Source organism: Rhea pennata, chromosome 25 (genome assembly GCF_028389875.1).
Source record: "Rhea pennata isolate bPtePen1 chromosome 25, bPtePen1.pri, whole genome shotgun sequence".
Lineage (NCBI taxonomy): Eukaryota > Metazoa > Chordata > Aves > Rheiformes > Rheidae > Rhea > Rhea pennata.
Window position 1 is genome coordinate 3,270,502 of NC_084687.1, and position 26,915 is coordinate 3,297,416.

A 26,915-nucleotide genomic window follows, 5' to 3' on the forward strand; every position below is an offset into this window, starting at 1 on the left:
CTGCGACGTTTAAACCTATCCGCCCGGCCTCCCCTCTCCAGGGCGGATGTTTTTTCTCTGTTCCCTAGCCCAGGGAGGTAGCTCCGCCTCACAGCCGATTTTGGGCCGCCTCAACTCCCCTCAGTAAAAATGGTTCGCTCCGTCCCTCCCCCACGCCCGGGGCGGACATGGTTTATCCCCTCCCGCCCCGCATATGGTCTCTCCCGCCTTTTGCTGCCCCGCCCCAACTCCTATTCGCCCCGCCTTTACCCGTGCGTCACGCCTCCGCGCCCGCTCGCGATTGGCCGAGCTGCAGCGCCTTGAGCGAAGCGGCCAATGGCGGCGCTTCCCCCGCCCGGATCCAAGATGGCGCCGCCGGAGGCTGCGGGAGGGCGGCGGTGAGGCGGCCTGCGGGGGGCCGCCGCGTTCCTCCGCGCTCCGCCGCTCCCGCCGCGGGGCCGGCCGGCCGGTGGGCTCGCTCGCTCGCTGGCCGGCCGGGGCCCGCCCCTCCGCCATGGCGGCCGAGAGCGGCCGGCAGTTCTGGAAGCGGAGCGCCAAGCTGCCCGGCAGGTGAGTGCGGGGGCCCGGCCCGGGCCGGGGCGGCGGGTGGCGGCGGTCCCCTCCCTGCAGGCCCCTGGGGGCGCGGGGTCGGCAGCAGCGTCCTCCCGCCTAGGGGGCCGGGGCGGCCCCTGGGCCGTGGGGAAGGGCTGTGGGTGCTGGGGGCCGTGTCCTTCTCCCCCCTCCCCCGGCTGTGGGGCAGGTGGCTTCGTCTTAGGGGGCAGCGTAGCTCTCTGCGGGGGGGAGGGGAGGAGGGAGCCGGGGGAGGGGTTGGTTGGGGGCCCTGGAAACGCCCCCTGCCCCGGGGAGGACATGAATGGGGCAGCCCCCTGGCTATGGGGCAGGGGAGTCTGCTGGGGGGCCTGGGGTGCTCCCTTGCAGCAGGAGAGGGTGCGAGGACGTTACCCTGCTGGCTATGGGGTAGGAGAAGTTGGGTTGAGGGACCTGAAGCAGCCCCCCCACCCGGAAATGCCCATGCACCCCCCAGCTGTGGGGCAGGAGAGTCTCTTTGGGGGGCCTAGGATGCCCCCTGCAATGGGAAGGGGTGCCAGGGACAGATCTGCTGGCTGTGGGGGCAGATTTGGACTGGGGCAGGCCCCCCACTAGAAAGGGGGTGTCAGTATTATCTCTTCATCTGTGGGGTAGGGGATTCTGCATGGGGGCTCTAGGGACCCCCAGCTGCATGCCCGCCCCATGGAAAGCGTTGCAGTGTGTGTCAGGGTCTTGCAAGGCTCTTCCTGGAGCCAGGGCTGAAACATGCTCCTCTCCACAGATGTTGAAGAAGCCTCCTCCCTTCCTGAAGCCCTTAGAGGTGTGTCCTTGGGCAGCAGCTCCCCCGTCCCAAACAGGTGCCCCTGCCAAAACAGGTGCCCCCTTCCTTATTGTTTCCTCTGTGGGGTGTCACTCCTGGGCCACCTCTACTTGATACCCTGCTGGTTTTGAGGGTCCCTCGGCTGTTTGGGCCAGTGGGGCATCTCTGTGTGCACCTCCCCTGCTTTGTTTCCTCTGGGTGTGGTATCCTCTTTCCTGTTGAGGCATTTGTGCCCACCTGGGGTGGGAGAGGGAAATGAGTAAAGTGTCTTGTTCTGGCAGAGTTTATGAGGAAGGGGCTGGTAATGATGAGGGAGATGCTTCCTACGAGGCCTGAGAGCAAGGTTTTCCCATGTGGAGCCAGCCTCCAGGGAGGAAGGGGAGAGGGCACCCACCTCTCTGAGGAGCCTTTCACACATTACGTTTTAGTCTGGTGGTACTCAGACTTTCTATTATATTTATACTCCTGTTTGCCTTATCTGAACCCTGCTGTCCCCTCCTGATGTGCAGTCTGAAATGCTTAGTTGGCTTTAAATCTTGCTAGGCCAGTTAATTCTCTTTCTAATGTGCTTTCACTCTTAGTCTTAGTTACTGCTCCAGTTCCCTCAGGTTGGTGGGACAGTCCAGATCTGTGGCAAGCAAAGGGCAAGCAGTAAGTGTAATACGTTCTTCTTCATGGGAGAAGAAAATACTGTGCCATCCGTGGGGTTTTCTCTGTTGCCAGCCTCCCTTTTCTGGACATCTCACCTGTGCTTCTAGCTGTGTTCTCTACAACAGCCTATTTCTTCCATAGCTGATGACTTTGGGCCTTGACTTGGAAAGCTCATACTAGGTGAACCGGTTTGGGAGGCAGTCAGTCGTGCCTAGACAATGAGCTCCAACATCAAATGTTTGGCACAGTTCTCTGCTCCTAACAGGCTAATTTGCAATTATTCTTCTGACCTCTGGTGTCAGGCAGGCTGGTTGCCACTTTTAAATATCCTGTGTACCTGTCCTTCCCAGGGCAGTTACTAACAGGGATCTCGAAGACTGCGTTCCTAATGGACAATCTGACCGCACAGGGTGGCGGTGGGATGTGCTGTGTCCATGGTCACTAATGAGACGCTCCCTTTTCAATTTTTGATCTGAACTTTGAGAGATATTTCCGTACAGATTCTTGGCTGTTTCCATTCTTTGCCCTGACAAGCTGGCAGAGGAGAGCTTTGTAAAGATTTGGAGACAGTGTTGGGTTTCTTTTCTGTGATATTTTGTTAATTTGGTTGTTTAGTTTTATTAGCTTTTGCTTGGTGCTTTTTCCTTTGTAGATTTAGTGTTGTGGCACTACTAGTAAATGCTGTTTCATGTTGCTGGTAATGTCGTATGTTCTTACCATGGGAATTCTCACTCCAGTAAATTTTTGGGAGTACTTTGTCAGGTTGGCTTAGCCTGTTATCCTGTGTGATGCATTCTGATTATTTCCTGCTTTTTAGAGAGATGAGCAGCAAGACATCAGGGAGTTTTATTTAACTGCTGTTTTTAAAAAGGGAGATGCGGACTCCACTGGGAATAAAATATGTTCTGTCTCTGAAATGGCACAGAGATCTCATGGATATGCTTTGTGCTGCAGTGTCAGTAACCCAAACACTGTTACAAGCAGTGTAAAGCAGATACCACAGCAGAGATCGGGAGCCTGTTGTACTGGACGCTGAAGGCACAGGTAACGAGAAATGCCTTGTCCTGGAGAGCATAAGCTAAAATAGAACAGAAAAGAGCAATTGATTGACTTGTCCAATCCTAATTGACCTTTGTGTGGAGCTTTAGGATCTGCTGAGAGTCTGTTACAGGGACAGGAGCTGAAGGAGTGGGATCAGGCATCAAGGGTACCACAGGTGCTGCAGCACCAACTTGCCATCTGGCAGTCGTGCATGTGCTTGCGTATTTTAAGTCACCTGTTGTATGTCTCCAAGTGTTTACACTCATTCCTACCCAGCTTATACCCTCTGCATGGATGAGTAGGGGAGAGAATTGTTCAGCAAGATCAAAGGTGGAGAAAAAGGAAAAAAAAAAGCATGGAAGAAAACCTGCTTCGTGCAGCAGATGGAGCTCAGCAGTGCTGGACGCTGGGGTTCAGCCCTGCCTCTTTGTAGGCTGCTGGAGGCGTGACTGTCACCTTCAGCTGTTTGTGTGGAAGCACAAGCTGATGAATTATGCTGCATTTGTGGGAGGTTAGGTTCTTATTATTCTTTAATAAGAGCTACTCAAGAGGTGGGACCCTCTGTTGCTGTATCAGGCGTTAGTCGATAGTGAAGGCATCAGCTGATTGCTTCAGAGCACCAGGAAGGGGTTTCTTCAGCCAGAGCTGCTGCCACATCCCCTCCTCTATCTATAATGCATGTCATTCATTTGGCTTGTGCACTTGAGGCCAGTAGATCTAACTGTAGTTGCCATCCCTTTATGTGTGTTTGGGAGCATTGCCCGTCTGGCACGCGTGGGTTTTCCCCAGTAATGTGGATCCCTGTGCAGAGAAGAGCAGTGTTGTGACTGCTGTCAGAGGATGGTGCGAGCTGAGTGGTTTTCAGGAGGCTCGGCTGGCTCCTCTTCCAAATGGAGCTACCATGAGTCATTCAGAAGCAGCACTGATTTGGAGGGTGTTTTTTTTTTTTCTTAAAAAAACCAAACAAACTCTTGATAAACTGCTTGTTATGGCCACCCACGGGGCACCTCTGTTTAATAGCTGTCCTGACTCCTCAATGCTAATTAGTCAGCAAACTCTTTCCTGGCTCGGATCGTTGGTGGGTAAACACAGTGAGCCTTTTGAGCACTTCCAGCCACGAAGAGCTGCCACCGTAGTGGTGAGCCCACCCCTCGCTAGGTTTTGCTACTGGGATCTTTCTGTGCAGCGGTTGTTTCCAGCCTCTGCCCTGCACCTCTGCGTCCCTCCTCTGCCAGCTGGGCCTGCCGCTGTCACCTCCCCAGCATCAGCTTGTTTTCAATGTGCTTCCCAGCTGCACCAAGCTGCAGTCCCCCTCCTACACTGCTGGGCTCTGCTTGTTTTACTGCCGGGCTCCATCTGTGGCTCCTGGAAACCAGGCCAGCTCCCTGGACCCAAGAGGAGCTGTCCCTTGTGTGCCAGCTCTGAATGGGCTCTTGTCTCTGCAGTTGGACATGAGGCTATGCTGTGTACCAGGAGATGGGGAGGACTTGTTTTCTAGAGATCCAAGTGTAGCTTTTAGGGTAGGGAGGTTGTGAATAATTACCCCAATGGAGCTAATAACTCAAGATGCCCATCTTGTTTCTAAAGCCTGTAGAACTAGTAATGAGCACTCATCTAATAGCTCCTCTTCAAAGTGACACTCATCATGGAGCACTTGGAGCCCTGAGGCTCCCTGTCTGCTGGGGCACTAGTCCTGCTCCTCAGGGAGGGACGCCAGGGTGCTGAGATGTAGTGACTCGCTTCAGGCCGCGTAGGAAGGAGCTGATAAAGTTGGTGTTTGGACCAGAACTGAACTGTATACCATACCAGAGGCTGCCTCTCTGTAGCATTGGCTGTGAGCCTGAGAACCAGCATGGGGTTCAAACTCTCAAATGCCTTGCTGCGGAGTCCCAGTACTGCTGGCTGAAGTCCGTCCCTGTCTCTGAGGACTCAGAAGTGTAAATCTCCAAACCTGGAAAGCCCTTTGTTGGAAAAGAGAATAGACTTCAGTTTATAAGTCTGGGAGAAACTGAGGCACGTGGTTACTCAGAGTGAATCGGCAGTGCAGCAAAGAACAGATTTCTGCTCCTTGTTCAGCCAGGCTGGAGAGAGCCAAGTGGTTGAAAAAGGTCTGTCTTTTCCACTGCAAAGAACTGCAAATTCACTTCAGCTGAATGTGGCACTTCTGATCTAAGGCTTTGAAGTCAGAAGTTTATTGAAGTTGCTTTTGGCTGGCATTTGGCTCCTGACAGCAAGCAAGAAGTACGACCCCAGCCTAGGCTGAGGAGACTGTTCGTTGGGTCTGCTGTGGCTTTTGGCACTTTTTTTTTCCCCCCTTCCTGCAGCATTCAGCCTGTGTATGGAGCTCAGCATCCCCCACTGGATCCCCGGCTCACCAAAAAGTAAGTTTTATTTATCTTGTGGAGACAGAGACTACTTTGGAGGGTTTTGACTCAGTCCTGCAGTAGCTAGGGTCTCCAGCATGCCCTGGCATTGTGGTATTCCACCTCTTTGATCAGACTGGCCCATGTAACTGGGAATGTAAAAATGACCCAGCAGCTACATTGGCCTTTTCGGAGCAAACTCCTGAGGAGGTTTCTGAAGTTGCTGCCTAAGTGCTGTAGGGTAGGTTGTGACAGTGCCCACAGGAGCATGTACCTACCCTGGGCTTGCAGCATCCAGGCCAGCGCCTCTGTGCATACCCTCTGCGGTTTAAGCTCCAGCTCTGGCGTGGCCAAACTTCGGGCACATGTTCCCATCTGCTGCGAGGAGAGAAGGGCAGCAACAGGGTGCTGTGCTGTCTTGAGCTCTGTGAAAGTTGCAGGGGTAGCTTATCTGCCAGCACCCTTTATGGCCAGAAGTCTGTATTGTGTCGAACACATCAAAGGAGACAGGAGCATTCTTAAGCAGCGGTGTCTGAACCCTTCGCTCCCCATCAGAGGGAAGAATTAAGGGAAGGGGGGGAGGTAAAGCCGCCTGGCAGCGTGGTGGATCAGCAGCCCGGCGGCTGCAGAATTGCAGCACCCTTCCTAGCAGGAAAAGGCAGAGCTGATCTCCTGACCTGCCTCCTTATCCCTATCTCGTGCTGTGTAGTGGTGAAGGCTCCCCCTTTTTTGTCACGCTTCAGCTGGTGGACTTTGACTCCTGCAGCTTAAGGGTAAATGCGAAGGCTCCTCCTGTGCCTGAAAGCAGAAACAGGCCAGTGCCTGTGTGCTGGGAGCGATTACAGCTGCATCGAGAGTGTCTGCGAGCACTGATCGGCTCTCTTCAGGCTCTGATATGCCTCTCCCCAGGTTGCAAGGGTTTTTTTGTGTTAATCTTCCTGTTTTCTCTAGGGTGGGTGGAAGTGAAGCTGGAGAAGTTGTATGTCTCTCGTTTGCCCTTTTGGGCTCATGAGCCTGGCACTTCTCCAGCTGTTTGCTGGCACTATGGCCTTCCATGCCCTGAGATCCTACTGGCTCAGACTCTGCCTCCTGGCAGCTAGCAGCCTGGAGAGACTTAACGCATTCCTTGTGTTTGGGAGGAGGGGCAGGGCAATTAGATAAGGATGAGACTAGCGGATTGGAACAAGGGTGTAGGGAGGGGGAAAAAACGGACTTGGCTAATGCCAGGGCTTTGATACTGTTTTTCTCTGGCTCCCAGTTTCATCAAGGACCGCTCCAAGGCTAATGCATTGCCTATGAAAAGCAAGAAGGCCTCCAGCTTTCATGAGTTTGCCCGAAACACCAGTGATGCCTGGGACATCGGTGATGATGAAGACGAGGACTTCTCTTCTTCCTTTTCCCAAACTCTGAACTCTAAAGTGGCCAAGGCCACAGCAGCCCAGGTACTGGAGAACCACAGTAAGCTGCGGACGAAACCTGAGCGGGCCCAGTCTGCTCTCAGTGATGTGCCCACCAACTGCAAGGTCATCAAGTCCAGCAGTGAGGCCCAGCTCTCCAGGACATCTGGTAAGAGTCATTTTCAGGCATAGTCTGGTGGTCTCCTACTTGACTGTTGATCCCAACCTCTTGCTGCTACACACACGTTACGGGCAAGAGGCCGCAGCACAGCCCATATGCCTGACAGAGGCTCTTGCCTCCTTGTACTATGCTGCACTCCAAGGAGCCTTGTTAGAAGTCCTGACATTAATGCTCGTCTCCTCTACTGCTGGATATCTTATATACAGACATGTCTGTGCTGTAGGGTCACTGTTCTGGGCTCTAAGGGATTCTAGAGATCTGTTAAGTTCTTGGTCAGACTTGTTCACGTTCTGCTTTTTTTGTGGCCCAGTGCTTGTGTGTGTGTGTGTGTGTGTGCATGTCCCCTGCTAGGAATAACCTAGCAGGTCCCTGCTGCCAGCAGGTGGCATTGGTGGCTCATCACTGCCTCTGTGCACTGGCAATTAGCTTGATCACTGTTTAGATCAGAGGCAAGCAGGGCACATCTGAAGGTCAGTTCCTCTGGGATTCCTGCATGCTCCTTATGCCTCTGTGTCGTGTAGTCCTGCCACATGCCCTCTGATACCTGATAGGGGAAGTCTGATCTGTTGGCAGCCAGACGCCTAGAGGTGGGAGGAAGAGATGAGCGTTGGAAGAAGAGAGGAGAATTGGGGAGGAAAATGTTGGAAGAGCAACAATAGATGCCAGTGAACCAGTCTGAAGTGTTGATCTTTTAGTGGGCCAGTGAAGGTCTGGGGCTAGGGAAGAAACAGGTGAAATTTGCAGTGGCAAATCTCTGATGATGGCTAGCGAGGCTGGAGAGGTGCTGTCTCCTTCGCTATGTTATCTGCTCCTTCCAGAGGATGCCTGTGTGCGGACCCCCCTTCCAAAGCAACAGTCCCTCCCCCTTCGGCCTGTCATTCCGCTCGTCGCCCGGATCTCTGACCAAAATGCTTCAGGTGCCCCCCCAATGACAGTGAGAGAGAAAACGCGCCTGGAGAAGTTTCGGCAGCTTCTTTCTAGCCACAACACGGACTTGGGTAAGTGCAGTGAAGCCAGTGCCTGTGAGTGGGACAGAGAAGGCAGAGGGGACGTGTTGCCTCAGTGGAATGTGGTTCAGCTTGCAGTCACGTCTGTTCCAAGGTGGAAAAGTTCCTGCCTGTAGTTGTTCCAAGTGGGATCGTTCCAGATGATAACCTCTTTCACCAGCGGTGCCATTCAAGGGCTGCCTCTATTTCCAGTCTGTCCTCATTGCATAGATGATGGTTGTGGTTGCTGGGATTTGTTGGACTCTGCTTGAGGACTGAATGCTGCTGAGAGGGGACTGATGGGTGAGAGCCCCTGCAGCCAGCAGTAGAAAGTGTCTCTACTCCCCTTGCCCTAGACCCACGTCTGCAGTCACTGCTAACGTGGAGCCTTCCTGGAGGCTCAATGTCTCTAGCGCCTGCAGGAGCAGACTGGGCTTTCCTCTCCTTCTAGGTGTAGTGGTGCCTGGACGTGCCTAGGATCTAATCCATTACCACCACTGTCCGTTTGCAGATGAGCTGAGGAAATGCAGCTGGCCTGGTGTGCCCAGAGAGGTCCGACCTGTGACGTGGCGTCTCCTGTCAGTGAGTACTTGTAGCCAAGAGCTGTGAGCCAAGAGTGGGTGGGAGGAATTTGACAGCCTGTGCAGAGCCTGGGACACACACTCCTAGACCCTCATGTGTCCTAAACCAGGTTTGTTCATGTCATGCCTGTACCCAGCCTACAGATGAGCTGCGGTTTAAAATCGGGGAAGGTAATGGCTACATCTCTGAGCACAAAGCCCAGACTGGTGCTGGAAGTGTTTTCAAAGCAGAGCTAACCACAAGCTGCTGAATCTCATGAAGTTAGGGAACTCTGAGATCAGAAAAGACATTAAGATTGGTAAAGCCAAAACCTATGAGAACCTTCTACAGTTCTCTGTATCTGACAGGACTTCTGGGTGTATGGCTGCTTAGCAGGACTTCAGGGGATGGTCAGTGGCCAGAAGTAGGAGAAGAGGGTCTACCCTGACATCTGTCTTCCTGCTGCAGGGTTATCTCCCCGCAAACATGGAGCGACGAAAGCTAACTTTGCAGCGCAAGCGAGAGGAATACTTTGGTTTCATCCAGCAGTATTATGATTCCCGGAACGAGGAACACCATCAGGATACCTACCGGCAGGTACAAGCGCCCTGCTTGTTACCTGGCTTTCTGCCTTGGTGTATCCCTTCTGTCCCTCTTGTTGCTGCTTGTCCCTGCATCTGAAGTCATACTAGAAGTTTCTCTAGCTATAGCTATTGAGACTTCTCCTCAGAGGCAGGCACCATGCCCCTCTCCATCTCTTTTAGGGCACTGGGTTAAGCCTTTCCTAAATTGCTGCTAATAACTAGATTTCAAACCCCAACTCTTGCCCAGCCTAGCTTGGGCAACCTGCCCAGCCCCGAGCAAAAGAGACTGGAGATGAAACTGCATGTGCTTTTTTTTCACCTCAGTGTGGCTGCTACCTGTAGCCCTGGCTGCGCTCATTAGCAAGTGCAGCTCTCCCCTGGGGACACTGGGAGGATGGATTCCCTTCCACTGGCCTGTGTGAGTTATTGTGCCCCTGAAAAGCAAGGCTGATGTGTGTACTGCACTGTCTTCCAGATCCACATTGACATTCCAAGGACCAACCCGCTCATTCCCCTTTTCCAGCAGCCGCTTGTCCAAGAGGTAAGGGGCAGGGGGTGAGGAGTGAGGCTCCTTGCTGCATTATGGTGAGTCAGGCTGATTGTATGTGGAGTTAGACCAGCACTAATGTTGGACTGAATTAGCTTTGTACTTCTCTGGCTGACGACTCCTGATGCCTTCTACAACTGATCAGCAAATACTTGCTTGAACTGTCTGGTCTTGTCCCATATTTCCAAAAGACGTCAGTCTTGGAGCTCGCAGGCTATGAGATCAGTTCTGTAGGACATGGCTGTCTCTGGCAAAACATGGCCAAGAGTTAGTAAGAGACCTGAAGTTTCTGTTTTGAACCAGCACAGGACATCAGTTGTGCTTGGCTATGAAACCTCTTCTGGGTGAAGCAGTATGTGACGGTCTTGGGCTGTGATAGGTTTGAGAGATGGCCAGGAGGTGCAGGCATCTGTTGTCTCTGGAAACAAGCTCAGCATGTATCTGTAGGATGTCAGAGCGTGGTGTCCTGGGGCCTGGGCTGTGTCTGGCTAGAAATAGCACATAGTTTGGTTGTCTGGAGGGGTTGCTCTTCTGGGAGTTATCCTGATCTGTGATGTGGAGCTGGGAATACTGTGCTGATAGCTAATGGTTGTGATAGTTAAAGAACACAGACAATAGCCTAGGCTGTCCATGTCACGTTCAACAAGGTGTGTAGCTGTGGTAAGAGGCAGCACTGCCCTGTGGATGAAAGGGTCTCAAGTCATCTGGATCTTGGAAAGTTGACCTCTATGTTTCTTCAAGCTGAGGCTTCAGGGAAGAGACCAGGAGCTGCCTTTTTCTGGGAAGTGTGGGCTGGCCTGTGGAGGTGGGGTCTGCGGATGGTATGGGAGAATATCGTCTGACTTGTGTGCTTCTTATCCAACAAGTATTGCTGTAGAGGGCCTGTCAGTGCATGATGACCTCTGCTCTCCGAGCTTAGCAGTAACGCTTTTCTGCCTTTCCTTTGTGCACGGCTAATGCAGGTACCTGCTTTCCTTCCTTCTTCCTCTAGATCTTTGAAAGAATCCTGTTTATCTGGGCCATTCGACACCCTGCCAGCGGCTATGTACAGGGAATCAATGACCTGGTCACTCCATTCTTTGTTGTGTTCCTCTCGGAATATGTTGGTAAGTGACACTGGCTGCTTGAAGGCACGATGCTGCCTCTTGACCACAGTGTTTGTGACGGTGTGAAGTGCTGGCGTCAGAAAAGCTTGCCTTGCTGGAGGGGAGTTTGTCTCTTGGCTCCTGTGCCACACTAAAGATGCATCTTGACCTCTTTCTGTGTCTTGGCTGCCTGGTTGAATTGAATTTAGCTTCATAGCGTTGCTGAGCTCCACGAAAGTTGAAGTGCTAAGGGCACATTTGCATGTGAATGTACTTAATATAGTTGTAGCTTTGAAGAAAATAGCCTTTTAGGCACTGAGGGAGTTGAAACAAAATCCCGGACTACAGAGTTGAGGGAAGGGTTGAAATCTTGTTCTCAAAGCCTGAGTTTGGGAGCTAGCTCTTGCTCTGAGGTATGAGTGAACTATAAAGAGACCCTGTTGAGAATTTAAAATAAACTATTTGAATATTCCTTTCCTGTGCTGCTAGTACAGGTGTGTCTGTCAAGCTGAGAGCTTTCAGAAAGCAGATTTACTTCTCCCTGCTGCTTTGGGCTTTTTTATTAGCCAGTCACTTTTACTTGGAGATCAAGTCATTTTTGCCCATAGGATTTTTATTCTTTCTCCAGCTCTAGCTGTGTTTGGGGTCTTACATTAACACTGGGAGGCTGTAATCCCTATGCCTAAAGACTCTTATAAACTCCTTTTTCCTTAAGGTGAAAAATGAAACCTTACTGGTGACAAATTCTGCTTGACAAATATTTTTAGGGTCTCATCCAAAGTTCATTGAAGTCATTGAATGCTATCAACTATCTAGTTAAGGCTTTGTAAACTCGTACTAATCTGTCTTTTGAGGATGCTGTAAAGAGAGAAGCTACTCCAGTTTCCACTATGGCAGCCAGAAGTGATCGGTACTGATCCCTCAGAAGTGTCAGTGCTGCTTATAGTCTGAAGGAGAAAGCACAAAATGTCTTTGCTACCAAAGCAAAATGTAGGGTTTTGGGGGTGTTTTTTTTTTTCTCCTCCTCATCTTGAGTGAATTTTCTTTCCTGGGAGACAGAGAAACAAACTGCGTGGTAGACAACTGAGCAGGTTTCTCTTGACTGGTCCCTCTTGGGCCTTACTGCTTGAGGAGCATTAATGGTACTAAGTCTTGGTGGAGGCTGACTGCTTAAGATTGATCTGCTGGGTTAGAAAGCGCTGTGTTCAGAGTGAGTTTTCTATGCAAGAAAAGAGCTGATCTGAAATGTTGGAGCTGCCTGCAAGTATCACTCTGACTTCTTGCAGTCATGAGCCGTGTTGGGTGTCAGTGTCCAACTTTCTGTGTGTGTGGCTGCACCAGACCTGTCTCACTGGGGCTGTGCTTCTTGCAGTCTTGCAGGCTTGTTTTCTCCTCTCTGAAAAGTTCTCACTGAATATGGCCTTCCCATTTCCAGCTGTCTCTGCAAGTTGCATTGGAGGAAAACCTCAAGTGCCTGAGATGCATCAAGTTGAATTTAGCCTAGCAACATGTGTTCTGCTTTCTCCAGAGCCAGGGTTTCAAAGCCAGCATTTAGATCAGAAGCGTGATATTCCTCTGTTTTGGTGGTTAATTGGCCTTTGATCTGGCTGTGAGGCAGCCTAAGTGTAAGGATGAGCTCAATAATATGTGGGAAAGAAGTGGCACCAGTCAGTGCCCCATAAATCCGGTTGCAGCAGGATTTAAGTTAATCCACTTGCTGGTTTGGCGCACTGGCTCTTCTACACAGCTGCTGTTGACAGGCTCCCAAACAACTGGCTCTGCACTGGCAGGGCTGCTCCAGAGGCTCTCAGTGTGGGATTGCTGTTTCTCAGGATCCCTGGATCGGCCAAGTCTGCGCAACACTCAAGTTCTTGAAGCAGTTGAGCCAAAAGAGGCCTTGCGCAGTTTAATCCTTGGGCAGCATGTGCCAAGGGAGAGCTCGCCTTTCCGTGGGGAGTCTCTCGTTCAGAGGAAATTCTGCCTGTGTTCTTCAGGCTCTTTGTTCCCAGAAAGGGGAACAATCTTTATGGCACAGACGACAACTGCCCATGGAGCCACTGAGCACCTCAGACACCTATGGGTTATTTCAGGGTGTCTCCGTGTTCAAAGGTGTGTTGGAGTATGTGTACAGCTAGCCTGGTGAAGATTGCCTTCCCTTTCCTGGGAAGCTGCCTCTGGGAGCACTTGCTTCAGCCCTGCTTAAGCTCCTGTCTCCTGCCAGAAGGAGGGGTGCCCAGGGCCTTTTTATAGCGTGGCCTCCTAGGAGGTGTGAGTCTGGATCACAGGCCTTACTGCAGGAGGCCTCAGTGCTTTCCTGAGCTCCATCCTCAAACCTCTTGGCTTTCCTGCTCCTACTCTTCTTTGAGAATAGGAGTTTTGTTGACTACAGGATGCAAAGCCTCAGGCTAGAAGAGACCAACTCTGCTGCTGGCTGGCTGACTTCTCTGCTGAGCTGCCTACTGCCTTTCCTTTGAGATTTGCATTAGAGCTTTTGAAGGGCTGCCTCCTGTCGTAGCAGGGTCTGGGACTGCCTGGCTAACTCAGCAGGACCAGCACAGCTCTCCAGGGATCTCCAGTGATTCAGGCAGCGGTGGGAGTTCACAAGTTATTGATTTCAGTTAGCTGTTCAACACAAGGCCAGGCTCCCACGGCCTGCTCTTACTGTTCGAATTATTGGCGGCTTGCATAGCAGCCTTGCCTCCGATAAACTGGCCCCCACATCCAAGCTGACTGGGCTTTTTAACCCATCCTGTGCTTGGGCAAGTATTAAATTCGCAGACAACAAATCAACTCTTCTACAGATCAATTAAACTTCTCCTTCATGCTCATCAGCTGATTAGTGTGTCTCCACTATATATCAAGTGCTAGAGCAAGGCTTAAAACAAATACAAGCCCTTGGAGGGCTTGACTGGCTTCCCACCCAGGGCTAGAATGTGTCCAGAGCACTAGGAAAGGTGGATGCTCTGAGTAGTGTCTGATCTGCAGCTTATCAAACACATTCAGCAGCCAATTTTGCAGCTTCCTTGCACTGAAGTTCATATGAGCAATGAAGCAATGGTCAGCAGTAACCTGGTGAACTCCTGGGGCCTTGTGTGCAGAGGGATTAAACTTGGGTTGTAAACTCAAGGTAGTAGTTAGAGCAGTTTGGTTGGATGTAGGAGCAGGGCCATTCTGCTCTCTGTGGGATATGGTAGGTTTTCTTCCTCCCTGTAGAAGGTGTGGGGAGGAAGAGTGTATGCCACTCAGGGTCCTGAAGAAGGTGAGCAGACCACCAGTGAGCGTAAAATACTCATGACAAGATACTACTTGTAGCTGCGCTCTGATGTTGAGGGAACTGGATTAACTTGCATCTCCCTAGGCTTGGCGTGTTTCTGAAAGGCCGCTGCCGATGTTGCTTCCTTCTCCTTTGCCTACAGTGCCTTGAATCCAGTGAGTGCCTTTGAGCTTTAGAAAATACTAATTAGGTTAAAACAGCGAGAAGCAGCTCTTTTCCAGAGCTTCTGGTCCCTATGTCTGAACTCTGCCCCTTTCTCCAGTGCCATTTGGGGCCTATTGCTTTTCCTTTTCTTGCACCCAGTCTGGATGCAAAACTGCCCGTCAGCCTTACAGATGTTGACCCAAAGGAGGCTGGCTGGATCCTGCAAGTGCTGTTCTCTAGGGTCTCTGGGCTGCTGGGCCGGGTGGCTGTTAGGAGTGACATAACCCACTAAACGCCAGCTCTCCCCTTCCTGCTTCCTGCCAGAGATTGTGGATACATGTGAAACCAGAGCTCACAAATTCTGTGCCCCTCTTTCATACCTGTACCTATGCGCGTCCTCCCGTTTGTGGGTGGACTGGAAAACAATTTCCCTGTCCCCACACCTTCCCTGTCCCCATCCAGTCTACTGTGAGCCCTTGGCAGGTGGGCTGGATTTAGCTGCTCTGTTTGTTCCTTACCCCAGCATGGCAAGCTGGTCTGCCTTCTCCTGAGATGTTCTGCCTGCCTCCTGCACAGACACAGCTGCGTGGCAGCAAGCGGAGTGCTCTGGGCCCCTGCTGCTGTCAGATCCGTAGCGGGAGCTATTCCTGCTCCCAGCTGATTGCTGACTTCTGCCACAGATGGCTGAGCACTGCTGGCTTTCAGCTGGTGCTGTCTCAAGGAGGAGCTCAAGGGAGGTGCTGAGGGTGTGGGAGCAGCTGAGCTTGCTGTTGCCACCCTTTGAATGGGACGGGAGAGGCAGAGCTGAATGATGAGCGAGGAGAAGCAATCTGACATCTGAGGAGCTGGGGCAGGTAGCTTATCTCAGCACCTGCCAGAAGAAATTGCCTGCTTGTTTCTGTAGGTGACGCTGATAATGGGTTTGTAGAGCTCCCTGTGTCCTGAACTTCCCTGGACTAGTCCCAGCACCAGTCCACAGCGCTGCTGGAGAAGGTCTGGCAAACGCATGCTGAGCTCATTGGTCCTGCCAAAACTGCTCCTCTTAGCTTGAGTCTCGTGTTTCCCCTCTACTGAGTCAGGGGATTGCACTCCCAGATCCTGTGGCCTTTCTTTCCTCCTTATTTAAAGTGGCAAGGATAGAGTAGGGGACTGAACGGCCCTTGAGAAATTAGATTAGCACCCCCAAATGGTACCAGTATTGGCTCCTGCACCCTGTTGCAGTGCTCTTCACCCATCTTAATATGAGGTCATTTCTATCTGTGGTTCAAGACCTTGCTTAAAGGATTGTCCTGGCTTGGGACCTCTTTGATGTTTCAGCAAATCTGTAGAGGGGAGCAATGCCTTGGAAAGCATTGTTCAATCTTGCTTGTTCATAACCAGCTTTGTTACTAATTTATTGTGATTAAATTAAGACTATTTCCCGGTAGATAGGACCAGATTAATAGCCAGATGTTGCAGGTGGAGCTTGGATGAAGGGAAGGAGAGTCTTGTACCTTGGTGTTACCAGTCACACTGACTAACTCAAGTCAGGATGTAACATCAGGCTTGTTCTCAGCTCCATTCTTGTCCTAGAGCAGCTGAACTAGGAATGTTGGTCTGACCCATCACTCATGAAGCACAGCACAAACTTACCCATTACTCTGCACAGCTGTGGACTGAGGTATTTGGTTTAACTTTTCTCCAAGTATCTTGTCCTTTCTCTGGGCCCCAGCTGGCACAAAACATCAACAGAGATGAAGGGAGAAGAAACATCAAACCTTCCCTGCAGAAAGCAGTGATATGGGAGGCTGGAGCCCTGCCTGGAATTGGAGGCGAGAGTTCAAGTAGGACCAAGATCCCCCTTCTCCTCTGTCTGCCCTGAGGCCACCTGAAAGGTCGCTTAGGGCAGCTTTACTTTCTCCGAGGCTGTGTTCCCTCTCCTCTGCCCTCGGGCATCCTGTAGCTCTGGTAGTGGTCTCACCATTGCCCCCAGTCCAGCCACAACTGGCTGTCACCAAGCTGCTGGCTCCCTTTCAGTTCATGTCAGAGCCGTATGTTGAGTATCTTGCCCCTTTCTGGGGGTGGGGGGGCTTTTAATGATGCCGTGAGCAGATGTTTGTGCTGAGTTGTAGGCTCTGGATCCCAGGGTTTTTCAAAGCTCCTTGCTGTGTGTGTTGGCTTGTGCTGGGGACGTCCTAGCACTAGTTTCCTCTCGTGGGGTTGCTGTTCTTGCTCCAGCAGCAATGCAAGCGGCAGGCTGTTCTCTGTCACCTGGGCTTGTCACTGCATCCTCTTCTCCTCTGTGGTCTTCCTGCTAGGCTTCCCATCCCTGGACCTGTATGGGGAAGTCCCCTGTGTAAGGCTGGTTCCTGCGTGGCTGAGCCTGCCTCCTCGACCAGCTGCATGCACGTAGTTTTGTCCCACTCCTTACCTGTCCATCCTCTTCCCATCTCTCTCCTATTTCTCCTGCCTGCCTGCTCCTCTTCTTATTTCTGGGCTTCAGAATGTCCCTTCCCCTGCTGTGGCTTCTAGTATCAACACGGGCCTCTGCATAGCACCCTTCCTCTGCAGGGGAAGTTCTCTGGGAAAGGCAACTGGTATTAAACAGGTTTGTGTCTCACTATCTGGGACGCTTGAGGGGGGCTGCAGAGAAGCCAGGGAAGTGACTGATGACTTGGGGTGCTGACCCACAGCTGGAGAACTGTGTTGCTGCTCTCCCCGCAGTAGCAGATTGCTGGATTAAAGCAGGCTGAAGCCTGCGCTTGTCCCTAAAGGCTCTGTGTGGTAGCTTGCTCCTGAGCGGAGTGCCCTCCAGGAGGGGAAGCCGAGGTAGGAACAGCGTCGCATCCTCCTGCAGGGACGATCTGGTGCTGTCGGTTCTCGTAGCGCTGGCAGGCAGCGTGGCCGGCCTGCGGCAGCCGCCCTGCGACTTCCCTGAGCCGGGAGGGTGGCCCGGATCCAGCCCCGAGCCCTGTCCTCTCCTGCTCTCCTTTCCAAAGGAGATCACAGACGCTAGTTCAGACTTCCGAGCCTCTGGGTTTGGATGTCGGCCAGTTTAGCCCTGGCATCTGTTGATCCAATTTAACGGTGTGACAGTTCCCTCGGCGGCCTCTGTCAGCAGCGTGACGAGTGCTCTCCTGCCGTGAACTGAACGGAGAAGACGAAGGGGAGGGAGCTGCTGGGTCTGCCAGGCCCTGAGCGCCAGACCCACAGCTCTGCACACTGAGCTGAGCCCTAGCCATCAGCTGCTGCTGTCTTTACCTGCCTGTTGCCCTCATACAGCTTCCAGGTGAAGGCGAGCCTGGCCTGGAGCAGGTAATCTGCGCTGCAAACCCAACCAGCTTCGGCACCGTGCTGCTCCCAAAGCCTCTCCTCCCTCCCTTGCCCTTCCTGGCAGTTTATGAGCCCGTTTAAAAGCGAGCGCAGCCCTTTGTGCTCTGCAAGCGCCCTTTGGGGACGGAGCTGCCACCGGGCACTGCGCGTGGCGACCCTAATTAGCTGGGTTTGAAAAACGAGCTTGTACAAATCTCTGCTTCCCCCGCAGCAAGGCTCTTTCTTGCATGGGGCTGCTGCTGTTCGCTGCAGCTCGAGGAGGAGGAGAAGCTTTGCGAAGCTGAGCAGTCTCGCTGCTGTCAGGCTGTCACAGCTCCGTGGTGGATTTAACTCAGGCTTTTGCTGGTCAGGAAGATGTTTGGGGATTTTTGGGCCCTTGCAACTGTGCCCGAGAGCCCTGCTTTCCCTGTGCGATTTATGAGGCTTCAGCAGTTGTTTCTGATGCTTTTTGAGTGCGTGTATCTGAGCGCTCCGCTCTTCCTCGTCCCTCTGAAGCCAGCGTGTGGGGTTGGCAGGCGAAGGGGGGAGGCAGTCCTCAAGGGTGATTAGCCCGGGGGAGTTCCCATGCTCCAAATTCAGTCTGTTAATCGCATTGCTGGGTCCTAGGGGAGTTAGGTGCCTCGTCCGCGCCCAGCTCCGCTTCCTGTGGAAGGCAGGCATGGCTGCTTGTCTCTGCTACGCTTCAGCCCTGCGCTGGCACTGATAAATCCTCTCTCCACCAGACTGGGAATGGGAGCCCAGCTCCTCGTTCTGCCCAGGACAGAGGGCAGCATTTGCTTCAGTTTTCTGGCTGCAAGGAAGGATTCGCCTCTCCCGGTTCTCCCTGTGGTGCTGCCAGCTGGCAAAGACCTGCCCTCGCCCAGGAGGGTTTGAGCTCTAACGGGGGCGGTCGCGAACGTCAGGGGCTTCGAGCGCAGCCCTTGCTGCGGAGTTAGCAATAGCAGCAGCACTTCTGGAGGATCCCTCTTGCAGTCCCCAGAGGATCTGGGTTGTGTCTGGACTGCTGCGAGTGTCTCCTGGGCCCTGCAGCCCTCCACCTGCTGCTGACCTGGTTTGGAGAAGTGGGTCGGTGCACCGGTGGCGCGTGCTGTGCCAGGCCGGCCGCTCGCGCCGTCGGCAGCATGCGCGCGGACCTGAGCGGGAGCGAGGCCCCCTCTCGTGCGCTCAAAGGCCTGTTAGCAGGGTGACCAGTGTAGAAAGTTGGGAGCTTGGCAGCTTTTTGAGGCTTGATGGAGTCTGGGAGAATCTGCTGGGGAAAGGAAGCCTCGGGTTTTTCACCGAGGGAAAGGCTGAGAGCTGGGAAATGCTATGGTGCCGTCTATATCCCTAACCCCCTTTTGGGCTTCAGATCTTCTTGCAAGATCTTGAGTTTTGTGTCTTTGTGAGCAGGAGGAGGGGCTGTCCTGCAAGTCCCAGTGGTAGAAGGGGATTGCGGGTGTCTCCAGTCATACTGAGTGAAGAGATCCTCCATTTGCTCCCAGCTGCCTGCCTTCCCCTTACCCACTGCTACCTGCGCCGGCTCACTTGCCTCCAAGCAGCCACTTCTCCAGGGCTTGTCACTGAAGGCTTTGCTAAAGACTCAGTGCTCACATGAGCTGTCTGGTGTCTCCCTTCCTCCCGACTCTCTTCTCTGTCTCTTTTGCAGAAGAGGATGTGGAAAACTTTGACGTAACGAACCTGTCGCAGGACGTTTTACGGAGCATCGAAGCCGATAGTTTCTGGTGCATGAGCAAGCTGCTGGATGGGATACAGGTGAGCCTCTGGGGCCATGGAGATCTATCTTCTGCTCACTGGGGTAGCTGCACAGCCAAGAGCTCCACATCCTGAGCACGGCCAACTAGAGAAGCCTACTAGACCTGCAGCACCCCTAGGATTTAGAGCTTAGGGAGCCTATGCCTAGGTGTTTGTCACCTTACGCTGTTGCTGGGACAGGTATCTGTCTTAGTGTGGTGGAGGTTTCCCTACTTCATTGGGAAAAACCTTTTGGCAAAATCCTTTGGAAATAAGATGCTGTACTGTCCCAACTAGGGACTTCACGCCAGGGCAGATGACCAGGATACCCAAGAGCTGTGTCTCTGGCTTGTAGCAGTCGGTTCAGAGTAGAAAACTTGTTGATTTCTAGCTGTTGTTACAGCTGGTGCCTCTGACTCATGGCCTCTCCCCGCAGGATAACTACACCTTCGCACAGCCAGGAATCCAGAAGAAAGTTAAAGCCCTGGAGGAGCTAGTCAGCCGGATTGATGGTAGGTGACAAAGGGATCAGAGCAGGGGTGGAGGAGAGCTGCAGGTGGCAGGCGTTTGGGGAGCTGAGGGGCATCGGGGCATGTGCTGGCATGAAAGGGGGCTTGCTTGCAGCTGTGGGAGCACAGCGGAGCGTGGGGGCTTGGCTGCGAGGCATACAGAGGGAGGGCAATGGGGCGAGGAACTGTTAGCCAGAGGGCTCGCGAGGGCAGGATTTGCCTGTCTCCCACGTTCGGGAGAATGAATAAGGTCTCCACCTGAAAGTGTGTGACAGCAGTTGTTGGGGCAGTACCTTGTGCGGGAGCTGGGGCACCGTGATCCCCAGGTGTGTAAGTGAAAGGTGCCGTTTCAGAGCAGGTACATAATCACTTTCGGAAGTACGAGGTCGAATACCTGCAGTTTGCCTTTCGCTGGATGAACAATCTTCTTATGAGAGAATTGCCTCTTCGCTGCACCATCCGCCTCTGGGACACCTACCAGGTATAGAGGCCCCCATCTCTCCCTCCCTCCCTCCCTCCTTGGCTCCAGAGCCAATTCTCTGTGCACTGGGAAGGAGGTGGTTTGGCAGCACTATGCAGCAGGGGTGGTGGGAGAAGCAAAGGAGTGTGGCCCCTAGAGTGTTTGTAGCCAACGGGGTGTAAAGGGTGTCCCGAGAGATTGGCCATGTACTGGGAGAGCAACACTGCGGCTGAGCTGTGGGAGCTCATGTAGGGTTTTGTTGTCCACAGTCGGAGCCAGAAGGGTTCTCTCATTTCCACCTGTATGTCTGCGCCGCCTTCTTGATCAAGTGGCGGAAGGAGATCCTAGATGAGGAAGACTTCCAAGTAAGTCCCTGGGCGGGGGGAGTCGGTTCCCTTAGGGAAGAGGGGAGGGGATTGCCCTGGATGGCAACCTGATGTAGATGCAGTCAACGACCATCTCAAAACTGGCTCTGAGATCTTCCAGTCTCAGGATCTCTGCTCACAAGTAACTTCTGGGCCTTGATGCTCAGCACAGAGAGCTGAGCAAGCTCCAAATGCCAGTTTGTCCCTAGACCCGAGCTTTGGTCGTGCCAAGTCCCTTCACATCTGCCTTCTGGTGTCCAGCTGTAACAGGGGGTGGCAGCACCCTGTGGCCAAGAGGCTCAGGGAAGCCTGAGGTGCTGTGCTGATTCAAAACTAGACACAAGCACATCTCGGTGCCGTCTCTGAGCCTTTCGCGCCTGCGAGAGCCGTGAGGGAAGGTTGGTTTGTGCTGTTGCCGCTGTTGATGCCAGCCCTGAGCCTGGTGTGGACGTGTGCTGTCTTTGACCACCCCAGCTAAGCGCCTTCCCCTCTTCCAGGGCCTTCTAATGTTGTTACAAAATCTACCAACGATACACTGGGGCAACGAAGAGATTGGACTCCTGCTTGCCGAAGCCTACAGGCTCAAGTACATGTTTGCAGATGCCCCCAATCATTACCGCCGATAGGTGCCGGGACTTGACTTCCTCCTCTTCCCCTCTGCCCTGCGCCCACCCTCGTCCTGGCCCGATCTAATCACTGTGGCATTTTGTCGTCCAAGTCCTCAGACACTCCGGCCGGGAGCTGCTCCTCGCTGTACAAAGCTCACATTGACTGTCGTCTTAAATCCTACGTGTGCCTGTCTGCCACTCCACGCGCCTGGATGTGCCACTCCAACGACCGTCAGTATTTCATGCTGTGCCAGTGGCCTGAGCCAGAGAGAGAGGCTTGAACGGGGCTGGGGGGGGACATGGAGCAGCTTTACAGAGAAACTGAGCCAAGGACAAACCCTCCCCCTGCCCTGTCCTTGTCCGGGTGAGATTGCCTTGGCTTTGCTGCCCCGTGTTACCCACTGCCACACACCTGTGCACACGTGCTCATGGATACACGCAGGTGTGTGCTGTCCCATCTCATCCGCTCATTCTTCAGACATGGTTTGATCCAACTCCCTGTTGAAAATGCCTTATCAGAGACCCGCCTGGCCGGAAACCTTCCCTCAGGGGCAGCAGGGCAAGAAGTTTCTCTCAGGGCCAAGCTTTGCTCTGAGCGTCTGAAGAGGCCAAGCACTTAGTGGGTCCGTGAGAGCTGCTCCCGCCTGCCCTCCCTCCGTCTCCCCCTTCTTCTGCCTCCCCCGGGTAGGTGGTGGGCCGTGTGTTTGGCACAGCGGGGGGACCAAGCTATCCACACACGGTCTGAAAGACACACATCAGCCTGACGAGACTCTGGCTGTGACCGACGTGCTGTTGGCACAGCCCCTGCCAGCGCGGGCCGAGGCGGGGGGCTGGCAGGGGAGCAGCGGCTCCCGACCCCGCGGCGAGGCCCCCGCTCCTCCGAGGCGGCGTTCTGTGTATATTGTGTTCTTGTGTATATGGGTCAAAGATGTACGATATACGTCTTCTGTTTGTAGCAGATATGATTTTATATTTATAAGGTGCATCCCTTGTTCTCCCCATCCTTTCCACGCCTGTGAAGGCTGCCTGGGGTCGGTGTAGTGGGGCTTTGGACCCCGCCAGCGGCGAGGGGCTCGGAGCTGTGGCCGTTTCTGCCCTAACCTATTTTCAGAGCATTGGACTTGTTGGCAAGACGTGCGTTACAAAGCTGTAGTGTGAAGCCCCTTCTATAAAGTGGGGCTGGGAGGTTCGAGGCTCGGGAGCGCCGGGTGGAGGAAGCACAGGGTAGCGGGGCACATCGCTGCAGGCCCTGCCCATGGGGCAATCCCCGAGCGGGGGTTGTTGCCCCCCTGCTCCCGCGGCGCGGGGCAGCCCGGGGACGGCGAGGCCGGGGCTGGCCTCCTCTCCCCTCGCCACTGCCTGCTTTTGAATCACACCAGTCGGGAATGGTTTAAGGGGCTGGTCGCTTCCTGCGGGCGGGCGCCGGCGGCGCGGTGCCCTCGGCTGTCTCGGCACGACACGGAGGCTCCTGCTTCCGCCGCTTCTTGCTGCTGTCCCTGGCGGGAAGAGGCGAGGGGCCGGGGCTGAGCACGAGGCAGAGCCCTGTTGCCAATAAAACTCCAAGCAGTGTCTCAAGAAATCACTTTTCTAAGCCGGAGTTGTTTTTTTTCTCAGGCATTTGGACTTTATTTTTGTGTGTGCCTTGTGTTGTTTTCTCTGAGAGTCAGACCTGGTGGTCATTAGTTTAACATGACTAATTAAACAAAACAAAAACAAAAAAACAACAAAAACCCAAACCAACAACTGAACCGTGTGGTCTGGAAACTCTGTGTTGGGGGCGATGACTCCTCGCTTTGGGCAAGTTGTAGCTGGTTTCCCAACCGGGAAGGACGGTGGTCTCCTCCTCGGACCGCGCGTTGCCCTCACCCGGGCGAAAGCCTCTCCGAAGAGCCGGGACCCAGCGCCTGGCTGCAGCTCTAACAGCCGGCATGACCCGCGCAGGGTGAGGAACGGCTGCGCGAGCTTTCCTCCAAACAAACCCAGCCGGGTTGTAGCTGTTTCTTTTGGGTACTGAGCAGCTGCTGCTTTTTTTTTCAGGGGGGCAGTGCACCCCAGTGGGGCCAGGCGTGCCAACTGTGTGTGTGTATATATATTATATATATATATATATATAAAAATAAATATATCGTCCTCTCCTGGACGATGCCCAAGCTGGGAACCTCATCTGCAGCCCTGTCCAGCATCCGCGGTCACTGCTGAGCGCGGGCAGGAGGACAAGTCTCCTTGCACCTCCCTGCAGCCCATGCTGCTCACAACAAAGTTTTAACCTGCTCCAAATCTCTTCCCCTCCCATCCTTAATTACTATTAGATGGCCAATGGAGTGGAACAAATGTAATTACTTTTTGTGGAGCTTAATTACCTGCGTTTATTGCCCGTGCTTTGTTGTAATTGATGGCTAATGGCTTGCTTTCCTCTGCCATCTTCTAGTTACCATCCCCGCACAGGGCAGGAGAGCACTGGAGGCTCCTCGTGGGGGAGGCCCCCCCCCCCCCCCCCCCCCCCCCCCCGCTCGGCCGGGATTTTGCTGTTTTCCGTCCATCTGCGTTTCTGCTGGAGCTCGGCGCTCCCCACCCAGGCACGAGTCGGGGAAGCCTGGCTTCAGCACCAATCCTGCAAGGTGCTGAGCATTCCCCCCCCTGCGCTGTCCTGGCGCAGTGCCTCCTCGCTGCCAGGAAAGGGCCACCTGGCTCCAGAGGAACAGCCGGGTCCTGCTGGACGGCTTCCAAATGTCACCTCTTCTCCAGCCCCCGGATGGCTCCGCGCAGGCCGAGCTGCTGGGCAAGCCCCCAACCGCCGGCTCCGCTCCTGCCCTCACCCCTCAAAAAAAAAAAAGATACAAAAACCTGGGCTGAGGCCTGACACAACTCAGTACCCCTCAGATTGCCTCCTCTTGGCCCCAGAGAGGCTGCTCCTTCCTGGGGGCTTCCAGCATGGCTGCCCCTCGGCGCCCGCGTTGGCTCCTTGCCGTGCTCCAGTCACCCTGGCAGCGGCACCCATGGCGCGACCAGGCTGGGGCCGGGGGGGAGGGGAGGGGGCTGCTGGCCTGTTTGCACACGCGCACACACACACACACACACACACCCCGGCAATGGCCCAGCTTAGTTCTAACTCATCCTTCCCCTTTCGCAATAGCTGCAAATCATTAAAAAAAAAAAAAAAAAAAAAAAAAAAAACTCACCTTTTAATACCTTCACAGCCACAAATCTACCTGAGCCCGTGAATATTATGCCTCATAAAAACCTTCCTTTTTATCTATATATGTGTGTGTGTATATATATATATATATATATATATATATGTATATATGTACATATATATATATATATATATGTATCTGTACATATATATATATATATACACACACACACATATATATACACACACACACACACAGAATACACACACACACACACACACACACACACACACACACACAGACACACAGACACACAGACACACAGACACTCATACACACTATATTCCTTTAGTTCTCCAAATCAAAGCATGAAGCTTTGAAAGAGTCTGAGACTTTTACCTTTTCCTCCCGTTCCTGCAGTAACTTGCGCAACGACGTGCTCCGGTCTCCGGTGGCAGCAGGTCCTGGCTGGTCTCCTGGTCCTCAGGGAGCTCTTCCCCTCCTCCATCCCCATCCCTTTAGCCCCTAACCTGTGCCGCAGTTTCTCCACTGGCCGGCCAAGTCTGGTCGTTTGTCTGGGGCACCCACAACCGGGGCCGCTCTTCGGGATGTGCCTGGCTCCCAGCCCCAGAGATCTCCTGCCGTGGTGCCCACTGGCCGCATGTCCGGTGGCTGCCACATTGCCAACAAAAGACAGAGAATCCAGAAAATTAGGAATAGCAGAGGAAATCCGTTCCACTTCCCCTCCTCCTGATCCCAACCTGAAGGAGGTTGAAGAAATGTGGAGAAGCGGATCAGGAAAAGCTGGCAGCTCCAGCTGAAACATTTGGCAATGCCAAGCAAGAAGCACCAAGTAACGGAAGGGAAATAAAACTTCTCCAGCAGAAAGTTTTACTTGCAACAGATTAATGACGGCCTGAGATGAAGGTGCTGCCTGCGACAGCCTGGGCAGCTCCCAGCAACACCCACCGGAGCCGGGACGTGGGTCACGACGCCCAACACAGCCGCAGCGAGCAAAACCCCGGCGCAGGGAAGCGCCTGCCCTGACACCGGAGGTCGAAGCGGCGCTTGCCGGGACGCCCGTGTGCATCCCGCACTGCCAGACGGGGCGAAGGACACGCCAGGAGCTTGGACAGCAGGATGACACCACCACGGCCTCTTTTTCTTTTTTTTACATTAGAACATTTATTTCTCAGAGAGAAAATATAGTCTCAGACAGTCAGATTATAGTAGGTAAAATTAGCTTTTTTTTTTCCTCTTTACAAGCATAGATTTTCTTATTACCTCTCTTATACCATCTGATATAAACAACTCTAGAAAGCAAATAAACTCACTTTCTACAATAAATAGAGCAATCTGTGCTTTACAGCAGACTGACAGTAACATTTAGGTCCCGTAGCAACAGCAGGATATTAGCCAATTCAAATTCTAAAATGTCATTAAAAAAAAAAAAAAAGAAACAAAACAAAAAAAATCAAAAACCCAAATCCCAAGATCTTAAAACATATACACAGGTCACGAGTCCACAGCTGAGCTACCACCTGGAAAAGTATATGTTCCTTTAAATAAATTACACTGTGTGCATATAAAAGACCCAGCAACACAACTGAGGACTTCAAGAATGGTGACAATAGGTCTAAATAATTTAGAACAATATTTTACAACTATGTACATAATGTCCTTCCCTAGCCACACTCCACAGGCATTATTATTATTATTGTTATTTTTACAAAATCCTATGCCCCATCTCTTTATATGTTACAGATCTTCCTTAAAGTGTGGTTTCATGTCCCAATGTATAAGAAGTGGTATTTTAAAAAAGTAGACCAAGTAGAAATGGCAGTGATTACTCCCCCCCATTAATTATTATTATTAATAATTATTATTATTATTTTGACCCCACATTCTCTTTAGTATGAAAAAGTTAAAATAATAAAAAAATACTGAGTTAAAAAGCGAAACGATGATATTCAATCTACAATCTTGCTCTGCACCTTTGGTTCTTAAAATGGAAAAGCAAAAGGGGAGACACAACACAAGAGATCCAAGAAATTGTAAGTCCGTCCTTGGCTAATAGAAAAGCTTTTGTCATCAGTTTCCCAACATTAGTTCTCCCATGTTTTTGCAATGCAAACCCCCAAAACCCCAGGGATTATCTGCAGAGCTGGATTTGTTCGCTTTTTAATGGATGACAAAGCTGGAGACCCACACACCAAGGAAGGGATATGCGTGTGTGAGAGAAGGCGAAAAGGCAAAATGGTCGTGTGCTCTAGTTAGCGCTTGGTTTCAACTCAAATCGAGCTGGAGGAGAACATTAAAAGAGACAGAAAAAAAAGAGAAGGAAAGAAAGGAAGAGGAGTATTACACCAAATGTGCATAGAACGACACAAAAGATGCATCTCCCTCCAACCCTGATCAACCTCAGTATCTGCAAAGCTGCACCAGCTTCTCAGACAGCTTCAAAGTTAGTTTTGTTTCTTAAAAATAAAGTTATCTTTGCTTGTACTCAATACTGCACTGAACCGTGGTATGAAATGTTACTGGAACAAGCATAGTCATAGGAATCAGGATTTAAATGCCAAACTAGAAAATAAATTTCTAAGACATATGTGTGCATGCATGCGCGCACAC

The 26,915-nt window shown here is 52.5% G+C and overlaps 2 protein-coding genes across 2 annotated transcripts; one reads left to right on the top strand and one right to left on the bottom strand.

Annotated features, from left to right (window-relative positions):
- Positions 1–456: 456 nt before the first annotated feature.
- On the top strand, positions 457–22,094 carry TBC1D22B (TBC1 domain family member 22B). Its single transcript, XM_062595249.1, has 13 exons — positions 457–549; positions 5,365–5,421; positions 6,662–6,969; positions 7,800–7,979; positions 8,479–8,549; positions 8,997–9,125; positions 9,588–9,653; positions 10,651–10,765; positions 19,120–19,226; positions 19,642–19,717; positions 20,068–20,195; positions 20,444–20,539; positions 21,037–22,094. Exons 1-13 carry the CDS (start codon positions 494–496, stop codon positions 21,163–21,165), a joined length of 1,518 nt encoding a protein of 505 aa, XP_062451233.1. The 5' UTR covers positions 457–493; the 3' UTR covers positions 21,166–22,094.
- LOC134150745 (uncharacterized) lies at positions 21,615–26,849 on the bottom strand. The gene is made up of 3 exons (XM_062594795.1): positions 24,684–26,849; positions 23,674–23,965; positions 21,615–21,645 (listed from the first exon to the last, which is right to left on the bottom strand). Exons 1-3 carry the CDS (start codon positions 25,372–25,374, stop codon positions 21,615–21,617), a joined length of 1,014 nt encoding a protein of 337 aa, XP_062450779.1. The 5' UTR covers positions 25,375–26,849.
- Positions 26,850–26,915: the final 66 nt, after the last annotated feature.